At 41.3% G+C, this 12720-nt stretch overlaps 1 protein-coding gene across 5 annotated transcripts in view; it reads right to left on the minus strand.

Annotated features, from left to right (window-relative positions):
• Positions 1 to 240: 240 nt before the first annotated feature.
• LOC128705241 (uncharacterized) overlaps positions 241 to 12720 on the minus strand; it is a 112470-nt gene continuing 99990 nt past the window's right edge. For all 5 annotated transcript variants that reach the window (XM_070089962.1, XM_070089964.1, XM_070089961.1 and 2 more), the window contains one exon: positions 241 to 3917. In XM_070089962.1, the coding sequence (XP_069946063.1) occupies positions 3259 to 3917 (659 nt within the window). In that variant the 3' untranslated portion in view covers positions 241 to 3258. The remainder of the gene's footprint in view (positions 3918 to 12720) is intronic.

The raw sequence follows: 12720 nt of genomic DNA on the forward strand, positions 1-12720 counted from the left end.
TAGTGTTGCACATGTCTTGCTCATCAACTTCTTAATATTACATACCAGTCATAATATTATACATCCTTCTGTGTTCTTACATGTGATCTTTTCCTGTAGCTGTTCCTATAATTTTATTACGTTTCATAATAATAATCTTTCTCTCATGAATCACTTCTTGATCTTCATTTGCAAAAACATACAACACATTTAGTCTAAGAATATTAACTTAGTAGAGTTAATTACAATAATGAGAGCCAATTTTCTATAATGAATTTATTGTTGATAAATATTTTTGATAAGAAAATAACAATAATGAGAGTAAAAAAGAGATAGTGGCTAGAAATTTTACATGAAATACCATGAAAATTATCTAGCATGTAATAACTATGAGAATGGGACAGCAGCACAGTAACCTGAATGAGTAAGGTGGTGTCCTCACAAAATGCAGCTTGAACATGTATAGTAAAACATTTGCATTCATTCTGAACAAAACTGTTACATAATACCACATACAGTTAAGATATTTATCACATGACAAGGAATTTATTAATCAAAGTATACAGTAGCTGGATCATACTGTACTTTTTTTTAGATGCAGAAAAAATATATTTAATACATTACACACATTCATTGGAGGGGTCAAATATATTTTTTAAAATATATAATTTCCAAAGTTAACAATAACTGGGCATTCATATATTTTTATATATAGTTATGAGTGTGTATAAATTTAGAGAATGCAATTACAATATTAAAAACACCTTTTTCATAATATATTTACACACTTTGTAACAAACCAGTTTCATAAGGCGCCATAAAACTAATAATACAGGCATTGCTTCCATCATTTGTTCCCTTCCAAGAATTGACAAAGAATGGAATGGTTATTAAAACTGCTGCTGTCTGTAAATTAGGAACAAAATATTGATATATCATACATACATCAGTTGGGTGTAGATGAGGGGGTTGAGTAGGTGGGCCTTTTTAAAACTGGCAAGTTTGGAGGAGTTACTGGATACATTATACTGCCTACTGTTAACATCAATGCAACTTAAATGCAAGCTTTCTCGTCTGGTTTGTGGCATAACCTCATTTTGCAAACTACTGTGAATACTGCAGGGAAAGATTTATGGAAGAATTGAGGGTCAAGAGATTCTGAACCAATATTACTAACCAGTTTAGTAAAAAGAGCTGTATAGCCCTTGTGGCTTAGTGCTTCTTTTTGATTATAATAATTAGTAAAAAGAAATTTACTATATATTTTCTATTTGCATTTTTGTAGACGCTAAAGCAGCAGCATCAGTATTCTTATACAACAAACCCTCAATTTAACAAAGTAAATGGGAGGAGGGGGGTGTCCATTAAAGTCGACTGTTAAATCCAGATATTGCTCATCCACGATTGTAACAATGAGGAATAATTCTGGATTTAACATAGTCTATAAAATCTGATAATCAATTTGCCCAGCAGACTGAAACACCAATGGACCAAGTATGGATTCAACAGACTTTGTCTATTAACTCCAGAATTGTCCATCACAACAGATCATTCCAATTTAAGAGACTTTTTCCGTTAAATCTGAAATCAATTTACTCAGTGGACCATAAAAATAGACAATTCTAGTTCCAACAGACTTTGGCTATTATTCCTGGTTATATGGCCACAGATTTTTGTCCATTAAATCAGTCTTAAATTGAGGTTTTACTGTACAGTACTCTACAACTGGTACTGTATCAGGTTTATGAAGTTTCCCAAGTAATATTTTAACAACTCGAAAAAAATAATTAACAATTGAGCTGCAACATTACAACTGACTTTCATTCTTATTGGATTGTATAAAAGTAACCTAATCTTTTCAGTATTCAAACATATCATCAAACACTATTAGTAAAGATTTTCTAAAAAAAAATTAACTTGTCAAAACAAATAGGAATTCTCTTAACTAAATTTCAAGCATTACTCCACTGTCTGTCACACAGTATGTTACTACAATAACAAGTAACATCTCCTTTTTGCCCTCTAAGTTCTGTACAAAATGTTTTATTGTTGCCTGAACAGAATTCATGTGATATGCCATTGTAGTAAAGACATCTATACTTATTTAAAGATCAATGACATTACATCAACCATTTTAAACATACCAACTGTATGACAATGACAGAAGTATGTAAGCTAAATTCTAATAAATTTGAAATGGGACAGAATCTCTTAAATCTTCCCCATATATGCACCATCCTTTACCGTTTCACAGCAGACTAAACTTCCTTTATGGAAATTAGATCAGGAAACTAATAATGGTCCAAGGCATCCTTGGGAGTATAGGCATTTACACTTGCCTGTAGAGGTAATCAAATGCAGGACATATCTGCAATCAGGCATGATTGACTACTGGCTACCAGATAGAGAAAGAAAGCTACAGAGATAAATATATGAAGAAAAAAGTTCACTCTCTCAGTTTTGTAAACATTCCAATCACAAGTGCTTTTAATCTTCAAGAAAAGCATACCATATAAACTATTATTTTATTTCTCTCTATCTTGTAGCTATCACCTCCAAACTAATCAGTAAAAACTGTATATGATTATCTAGTACTGTAGTTACAGCCACCCCTCATATCACCATTGCTGGGCATTGTTCTTTGTTACAAGCTACCATACAATTTCCATTTAAGCTCCAGGCTTAACAGCATACGTATTTTAATACATAAAAATAACCACATCACTGGTTTCATGTCTTAATTGAAATGCCATAGTCCTACTTTGTTACTGACATATGCAGTAATATCCACAGACAGTACTGTTTCTTAGTAGTATATAAAATGTGTGCGTATGTACTAACATTGTACAGATACACAATGATCAGGCAGTGGATATTCATCAGCATAGTCTGTCAGTCTTTGGTTGGCCAGTGTAATTTACCAGCTCATTATGAAATAAAACTAATGAGAATATAACTTTCTGTGAAGCTACTAGGGTTACCATAGCATAATTTTATATATTCAATTAAGGGGCCACTTTTCCATAATCTGAATATGCACCATATTAGATAAATGCTTCTATATAAAATCCAACACTCAAAAAGTCATAAAAAAAATACTATATAAGTAATCTTGTAGAGGTTCAAATTAGTCTGTAATCTATGTCCTTAATATGGTATCACAACCACCAATGAATGAGTTAATATTCATTTATGTAGTTTGTCTTTATGACTTTCCCGAAACACTTCCCTTCTTCAAGCCACTGAAATCTGACAAATTATTTATAAAGTAATTTTTCATCAATCAAATGTTGCCCATGTGTTGTCACTTGCACCTCTAGTATCACTGTTTGATGTTGGTACCTTATTATTGTTTAATATTGTGTTATTGTTATTCCCTGCAATTGCTGTTTTAGAAGAGCTGTTTACTGTAAGTTTTTGGAAGTCCTTGGAAAAATCACCTAACAAGTCTCTCTGGGATAAACGTGGGGGTCGTTGTGGCTGGGCAGTGGTGTTAAGGGCTTTGTTGACTTGTGCAAATGGTGGCTCGAACTGAACATACTGGCCAGACCTGCCAGTCACTGCTCCTGTTGATGACTCCTCTGACCCATGGGACAGCATACTGCTTGCGAAAGCTGCTCCTGCATTCCCAGCTCGAGTCGTGCTTGGGAGGGAAGCCACCCCTGGAGGCTGGTGCTGATTGTAAATAGGGTTTTGACAACCAATGGGGGTACCCATACTAGTCTGTAAAGTTGACAATGGACGGTACTCAGACCCAGGTGGCTGGTAAGGGGACAATAGGCGATAATCTGAAGCGCGTTTTGGCGTAGCATTGGGTAGGCCAGTAGTGTTAATAGCTGTAGTGCGAGCAAGTGCTGGGTGAGGTGCAGTGGTGCCAGGTAGATGGGAGGTACTCAAACTGCCAACACCAACCCCCATGTCGCCAGCAACTGACATTCCTGTGGGTAACATTAGTGAAATAGGAAAAGAAACTTTTATCTACTAGGGCTGAAAATAATAACAATGCAGCAAAATGTTTATTACTTAGAATATATTTTTTAGTTCATCCCTTCATATCCTCTTCAAGGGGTGGCTCCTTGGCGTTGTGAAGAGGCTCTTGGTCTGAGGAATTAAACCTGTCGGTCTCCTTCCTCAGACTGAACCTAATTACCCCCCAATCCCCCCTTCCCTATCCCATCCTCCCCTTTTTCCTTTCCTCCTCCCCACCCCTCCCTTTTGCCCTTCCTCTTTTTGGCCTTTGGGATTTTTCCCACAGGCATACTAGTTCATAGGTAGGGGAAAGGGTACTGGGGTCCATCCCATTCCGTTGAGGTTCTTGGCAGTGGCATAGTTTACCATGGAATCTGGATCACCTGGGGATGTCCCGATCCTTCTCCGGTATCCCAGAGGGTGGCTTTGGGTGTCTTTCGGGCGACGGGTGTATCTCTGGAAGCCACCTTTCGGATTCTAGAGGTGGTGGCCGAAGGAGGTATGCTTTGTGGTGGATATCCAGCCGCCCTCTCTTTTGTCCACTGAGGTAGCTCAGCAGATGTGAGGTTGCTATCCCGGATTGCTGGTTTACTGGCATGAAGGGTAGGGTATGGCACGGGTTCCATGCTGCATTTGCGCTACTTGCGGTGCTGAGGTCCTCTTGGGCACGGAGAGAGATTTCTAGCCCTTTCATTCCTCCTAGGAACTATCCTTCCCCGGTCCCCCCCTTTTTTTATTCTTTTTTTTTTCTTAAAAACAAAAAGAAGTAACCTAACCATGGAGTGCCCAATCCATGACCTCGCTACCCCCGGACCCCTTCTTGTTACCGCACCCCATTCTGACCTCGCCTCGTCTTTTGACCACTCTTCGGACAGTCCTAAGGCCCCTGTATCTCTTGCTGGTGCTGTTTCATCACCCGCTTCAGGTGCTGGGGTTTCGACTGACTCCTTTGATTTGTCTGACCTCCGCTCTCCTTTGACTATACTTCCGGCTTCTCCCTCTATGGTGCGGCAATTTTCGAATCGCCAGCCCGTCCAACGTCGGACCAATTCTGGTCCCACTCCTAAATGTCAACGACAATTGCCCGATGATACTTCTTTGCCACCTTCTTGTGCTACTCAGAAAAGACCGACACATTGTACTCTACCTTTACACGCTGTTTCAGAATGCAAAATGGACTAAATTCTTTACTTTACGACCGACTTCCTCTATTGCTTATCTTTCCGACCATAGTATTGGCAAGGCACTCCTCCGCCATGTTGGTAGAGATATTTCCTTTCATGCTCTTAAGAGTGGTACGTGCATCATCACAGTCCAGAATGTTACCCAAGCTCATGATCTTTCTCTTCTTTCACATATCGATACTATTCCTATCACTATCGAAAAACATCATTCCCTCAATTCTTGTAGTGGTACTCTCATTCTGCCCCATACCATAGTCCTACAGAATTTCCAGACATGTGGCAATGACATTCTCGAACAGCTGGAACTTCAAGATCTCCCAATTCTCAAGGTAGACAATTATGTTCTTCCTGCCCGTGGGCGAAGATGATACCCTTGCAATGTGGCTTGTTTAACTTTTGACAGCCGTGAACTCCCATCCTCTGTTTATGTAGCAGGACATTGGTTACAAGTTCGAAAGGTGATCCCTACACTGCAACAGTGTAGAAATTGCTGGCGATTTGGCCACCCAGCGAAATATTGCAGATCTATAGCCGAATGCCCAGTCTGTGGTGCTGATGACCATTCTAAAATGTCTTGCAGTCGACCTCCCTCTTCCCTTGTCATGAGGCTCACCCTTTGTATTCTCGCTGTTGCCAGGTCTACTTAAATGAGCAGGAAATTCATTGCCTTAAAGAGGCAGAAGGTCTCCCTTATGCTATGGCAGTTTCTCATCTCTGCCTCCAAGGGAGACTACCCAGTGTTTCTTATTCCTGTGTTTCAAAACGTCCCCCCACTTCTGGGGTCCCATCTTCTGCAGCCTCCTCTGCAGCTGCCCCTCCTATAGTCACTCCTGTATCTAATTCTTTTGCTGTCCTGGGTTCAGACGTCCCTACTTCAACACCTCAGTCTGTTCTCACTTCTTCGTGTTTTCCCTCACAAACCCCAGTACCGACAAGACCTCGTACGACACCTCCTCCCAATCGTCCCTCTACTTCTCAGAAGTCAAAAAATCTCCTTCAATCCCTTCTTCCACCTCATTTTACCTTCCTGGTCTCTGTACCTGGGTCTTCCCCTCTCACTGGCTGTCAAGTGTGGAGGTTCACCCTCCTCGTACTGTGCCTTCCTCCCCTGTCCCCTCCAAAGTTTCTTCCTCTTCTGCCACCTCCCAGGTTTCTGCCTCTTCTGTCCCCTCCCACACTTCCCCAGTTCCCTCCACCCTTTTGCCCCCCCCCCCAACCTTGGTACAGTCCATTACAGCTCCGATCTTTACTCAAACTCCTCCTCCTTCCATCTCCAATATTGTCTCCCATACGAAGTCTCTGAACTCCGAAACACTTGAAGCAGTCTCTGAAAATATTGCAGAGATCAAACCATCAGTGGACACTGATCCACCCTCTGTTCCTTCTCTTTCCGCTTCTCCATCTGCGCAACTCCTTTCTTCACAGTGCACCGTTCTTCGCTGCTTGAACGTTTCTAACCCCTCTAGTCTGTAGGTACCCTTACCTGCGGATTTCTAGTATCTTTATCATTGCCAATCATGGCCTATTTACAGTGGAATATACGCAGCCTCAGGGGTAATCGGGGTGTTTGTTGGTGTTTGCTTACAGTAACCAAAATTACACTCTGCTGTTATCTATCCCACTTCAGCCTATAATTTATTGTATTCTTCGGATCCTTTTCCTGATGGGACCTTTAATGAAAGTGCCCTTCTTCTACGCACTGATATTCCGTACCATCAGCTATTTGTTCGTACTTCGCTGCATTACACAGCAGCCCGTATCCACTTGCATAGGTGGTATACACTCTGTTCTTTGTATCTCTCTCCTTCTCGGACATTATCTATCCTGGATATTGCCTTTCTTGTTTCGTCATTACCGCCACCACTTCTGTTACTTGGCGATTTTAATGCCCATCATTTCCTCTGGGGGGGTCTCACTGTGATTCCTGTGGCATTCAGTTAGAGGCTTTTCTTGCTTCCCACCCCCTCCATGTTTTAAATACAGGTACTCACATCCATTTTGATCTTCTTACTCATACTCTCTCTTGCATCGATCTCTCAGTCAGCTCTTCCTCCGCCTCACTAGACTTCACCTGGTCCGTTCTCCTGGATTTACATGACAGCGATCATTTTCCAATCATTCTTACTTCCCCTTCATATTCACCACCTCTTCGTAACCCACGCTGGCAATTTGATCAGGCAAATTGGGACCTTTACTCACAACTAACTGTTTTTAGTGAGGTTCCTTCTTCGTCCTCTATTGATGAGCTTTTACACCTCTTCTCGTCCTCAGTTTTAACCGCAGCTTCTCACTCTATACCCCAAACCTCGGGCAGGCATTCTCAGAAATGCGTGCCTTGGTGGTCTCCTGCCTGTGCTCGTGCAGTATGTTTGAAATGCACTGCGTGGGGCAGGTACCGGTACAATAGAACCACGGAGAGACTTCTTGATTTTAAGCAGAAGCGTGCAATCGCTCGCCGTGTCATCCATGAAGCTAAACGTACTTGCTGGCGAGATTATGTCTCCACCATCACCTCTGCTTCCTCTATGAGTGCAGTCTGGAAAAAAGTACAGAAACTGAGTGGTAAATATTCTCCTGACCCGGCTCCTGTTCTGCGGGTTGCCGGTGTTGATATAGCAAACCCACTAGATGTTGCCAATGAAATTGGCAATCATCTGGTCCGTATTTCTCTGGGGCTCCATCTATGCCTCATGTTTCTTTCCTCGAAGTCTGCCAGAGAGTTAGCACCCTTGGACTTTTCTTCTCTCAGAGAAGAACAGTATAATGTGCCTTTTACACTTCAGGAACTGGAGGTAACACTTTCAGCTTGCCGATCATCGGCAGCTGGGCCCGACAACATTCATATTCGTATGCTACAACATTTACATCAGTCAGCCCTTGCAGTCCTCTTACGCCTTTTCAATCTTATTTGATCACAAGGAGTTCTTCCACAGCTGTGGAAATCTGCCATTGTTCTCCCTTTCCACAAACCGGGTACTACGGGACATGAAGCCTCCCACTATCGTCCCATCGCTCTTACCAGTGCAGTTTGCAAAGTGATGGAACGTCTGGTAAATAGACATTTAATGTGGTATTTAGAGACACAACAGTCTCTCCACTCGTCAATATGGCTTTCGTAAGGGTCGTTCTACCATAGACCCCTTACTATGCTTGGATACATATATTCGTAATGCCTTTGTGAATAACCACTCAGTTATTGCCATATTTTTTGACCTTGAGAAGGCATATGACACAACTTGGAGGTATAATATTTTGGCCCAAGCCCACTCCTTAGGCCTCCGTGGCAATCTACCATCTTTCCTTAAGAACTTTTTAACTGTCAGACATTTCCGTGTTTGAGTCAATAATGTGCTCTCCCCGGACTTTGTCCAAGCTGAAGGTGTCCCTCAGGGATGTGTTCTGAGCACAACACTTTTTCTCCTTGCTATAAATGATTTGGCCTTTGTTCTTCCATCCAATATTTAGTCATCACTCCATGTAGATGACTTCGCTATTGCTTGTGCAGGCATGGACTGTCACCTCATTACAGTTTCTCTCCAGCATGCGGTCGACCATGTTTCCAATTGGGCCACCACGCATGGGTTTAAATTTTCCAGAACCAAAACTCACCAAATTACTTTCACTAGACGCTCTGTCATCTCCGATCATCCTTTGTACCTCTATGGCTCCCATATCCCTGAACGTGATATAGTCAGGTTTCTAGGCCTTCTCGTTGACCGTAGGTTATCCTGGAAACCCCACATTGCCTCTCTGAAGACAACTTGTCACAGCTGGCTGAACCTTCTTAACCCTTTGAGGGTCGACAGGCCCTCTCCGAAACTCGTTCTCAGGGTCGGCCAAATTTAAAAAAAAAAAATAATTTTCTCTTACAAAAAGATAGAGAATCTTTTCCCGATCATAAGGACACCAAAAGTTTGAAATTTGATGGAAAACTTACGGAATTATGCTCTCGCGAAGTTAGCGGTCTCGGCGATGTTTACGCATCGGCAATTTTGCCCACTTTGAGCCCCATTTTCGGCCAATTCCACTGTACTAGTCGACAAAAAACATGAATATTTCGCTAGAACTCCATTTTTTTTATCGAATGGGTGCAAGAAAGCACCCATTTATGAAATTCAACTATCCAGTACAGTGGTCAGAATTTAGCAATTTTGCCAATTTCACACAAATTTCAAAAGATGCCAATTTCCGAATAGGGTCCAGAATAAACAAGAAAGACATTCCTGGCACTAAAATGACATTTCCTCTGGTCACTAGTCACGTCTCAAGGCCCCTCTTATATTCGTTTGCTTTCCACTTTGAATTTTTATTCCCACAAAAAATATAAGATTTACTGTTATGCAGACTACTGCATTAGTGTAAAAAATGGTATAAATATTATTGGCGCACTTGTGAAAGAATATTAGACTCACCAGTTGACGTGTATTGGACGCTTGGCACGATTTGTTTACTTTTGAAATTTGGTAAAAATCGAACATTTCTGCTACTTTGAGCTCAATTTCAAGGTACCTTTCATTGTAAAACCAGTCAAAATCATCTCAATTTCTGTAATATGTCTTCCATTCTATAAAATGAGACCAAGAAAACTAGAATACAACAATAAATACCATACGAAAATACAGTGCTGTTTTATTCCAAAAAAAGTCAAAGTTTTTTTTTTTTCTCATTATGCACTGTGTGCTGCAGGATTTTTTTTAGACTGTGCACACTGACCACATAGACCCATTCTTTCATATGAAGGCCTACCAGCTTTCTCCCACTAGATTTGAGGGCGCTAGAATTTAGGCGTACTAGTACGTCAAAAACCCTGGGTCGTAAGCCGTACTAGTACGTCCGAAACCCTCAAAGGGTTAAAACCCTTGCTCATCTTTCATGGGGAGCTGATCGTTGAGCTATTCTTCGCCTATATCAGCCCTCATTTTATTGAAACTCGATTATGGTGACCAAATCTATTCAGCGGCCTCTCCTGCTACTCTCTCTAGCCTTAACCCCATCCATCACCAAGGATTACGTTTATGCCTTGGTGCTTTTCGCTCTTCCCCTGTTGAGAGCCTCTATGCAGAAGCGAATGTTCCATCCTTGTCTGATCGCCATGATGCCCATTGCCTTCGCTACTATGTACGCTCTCACGATCTCCGCAATCCTTCCATTTATAGAATGGTCACTGATATTAGTAGACATTCTTTATTTGTTCGCCGCCCGTTTGCTCCGTCCCTTCTCTCTTCGCCTACATTCGCTCTTGTCTTCCCTTCAGTTACCACCTTTACATGTTCACGTAGCATCTCACTTTTCCCTACCCCCCGGGAAGTTCCAGCTGTTCAGGTGTGTTCTTTCTCACTCCCTTGCTCGAAAGCCCAACTGCCTAAGGTGGCTTCCCGCTCTTGTTTTCTTGACCACTTCCACTCTCATTCTCATGCCATCGCAGTGTACACAGATGGCTCTAAGTGTTCTGACGGCGTCGGATTCGCAGCAGTTTCTGGACAGCGTCGTGCGAGGGCATTTACTGTCTTCGGCTAGTACTTTTACTGCTGAATTGTATGCCATTCTTGCAGCACTTATTCATATCGCATCTATGCCTGTGTCATCATTTGTGGTTGTCTCAGACTCCCTTAGTGCTTTACAGGCTATACGGAAATTTGATACACCTCACCCCCTAGTTCTCCGTATCCAACTTTGGCTACGCCGTATCTCTACCAAGCATAAAGATATTTTTTTGTTGGGTCCCTGGTCATGTTGACGTACAGGGCAATGAACAGGCAGACACTGCTGCGCGGTCAGCAGTACATGACCTACCAATTTCATATAGAGGTGTTCCATTTCCGGACTATTTTGCTGTAATAGGTACCCACCTTCACACCCGTTGGCAACAACGTTGGTCAACTCTACTCGGTAACAAACTTCATTCTATTAAACCGAGCATAGGTTACTGGCCGTCTTCTTGTCATCAGTTCCGAGGTTGGGAGACTACTCTCTCCCGCCTTCACATTGGCCACACTCGTCTTACTCATGGGTATCTCATAGAGAGGCACCCTGTTCCTCTCTGTGAGAAGTGTCAAGTTCCAGTATCAATTAGCCACATTCTGTTAGACTGCCCTCTATCAACGAGCATGCAGAATTTACCTCCAACGTCGTCTCTGCTCTACTACTCTCTACCTTCCCTTCTTGCTGATGGACCCTCCTTTAACCCTGACTCTCTCATTGACTTCTTAACAACGACTGATTTACTCCACAAACTCTGATGATGATACCTTTCGCACTCCCCTCAGCCCTTTCTACTTCAATCTCTTGCTGCCCTTTACCCTTTCACCATCCACTGCCCCGCTGTTCTCCGTAACCTATTACTCATCCATCTCCCTTTTACCACCTGATACCCTCGCTTCCTTCCTGCCCTGCAGACCTGTATAGCCCTTGTGGTTTAGCGCTTCTTTTTGATAATAATAATAATCCCTTCATATGTACATGAATCCAATAAACATCTCTATATAAATGAACTAATTTGCTATAAAATAAGAACCATATAAAAGGATAGGTAAGAAGCAAACTTATAATATGCAGTAAGAAAATAACTGTTAGAAAAATACACTGTAAATAACTATATAAATAAAAAGCTTAAGATACGATATATGTCATACCAACTTCTAAGGTGTTATCAAATATAGTTTTCATAAATGATGCATTCTTTACTGTATCATTTTCCATTACCAGCAGAGAAGTCTATAAAGAATCTAATACTAGCTTTTTCCTTATATATATATGGCAAATTTGTGCAATGCTCCTAGGTTATACATAAAAATTTGAATCCATGCAAATGACAATTCTTCACTTAGTCTAGCCATCTTGAATCATTGCAAAATTTCTCCCATTCTTCTATAAATTACATCTATACATGGGAAAAGAGGGACTATAAGTGTATAAATTCAAGGATTATGTGGAGTAAAATAAAGATTGGATGTGTAAAAGTGGGTTATAATAAGCGTGTATGCACCTGGAGAAGAGAATAGTGTAGAGGAGAGAGAGAGATTTTGGGAAATGTTGAGTGAATGCGTGGGGAGTTTTGAATCAAGTGTGAGAGTAATGGTGGTTGGGGATTTCAATGCTAAAGTGGGTAAAAATGTTATGGATCGAGTAGTAGGTAAATTTGGGGTGCCAGGGGTAAATGTAAATGGGGAGCCTTTAATTGAGCTATGTGTAGAAAGAGATTTGGTAATAAGTAATACATATTTTATGAAAAAGAGGATACATAAATATACAAGGTATGATGTAGCACGTAATGAAAGTAGTTTATTAGATTATGTATTGGTGGATAAAAGGTTGATGGGTAGGCTCCAGGATGTACATGTTTATAGAGGGGCAACTGATATATCGGATCATTATTTAGTTGTAGCTACAGTTAGAGTAAGAGGTAGATGGGAAAAGAGGAAAGTGGCAACAACAAGTAAGAGGGAGGTGAAAGTGTATAAACTAAGGGAGGAGGAAGTTCGGGTGAGATATAAGCGACTATTGGCAGAAAGGTGGGCTAATGCAAAGATGAGTAGTGGGGGGGTTGAAGAGGGTTGGAATAGTTTTAAAAATGCAGTATTAGAATGTG

This window comes from Cherax quadricarinatus, chromosome 30 (assembly GCF_038502225.1).
Source record: "Cherax quadricarinatus isolate ZL_2023a chromosome 30, ASM3850222v1, whole genome shotgun sequence".
NCBI classification, from domain to species: Eukaryota; Metazoa; Arthropoda; class Malacostraca; order Decapoda; family Parastacidae; genus Cherax; species Cherax quadricarinatus.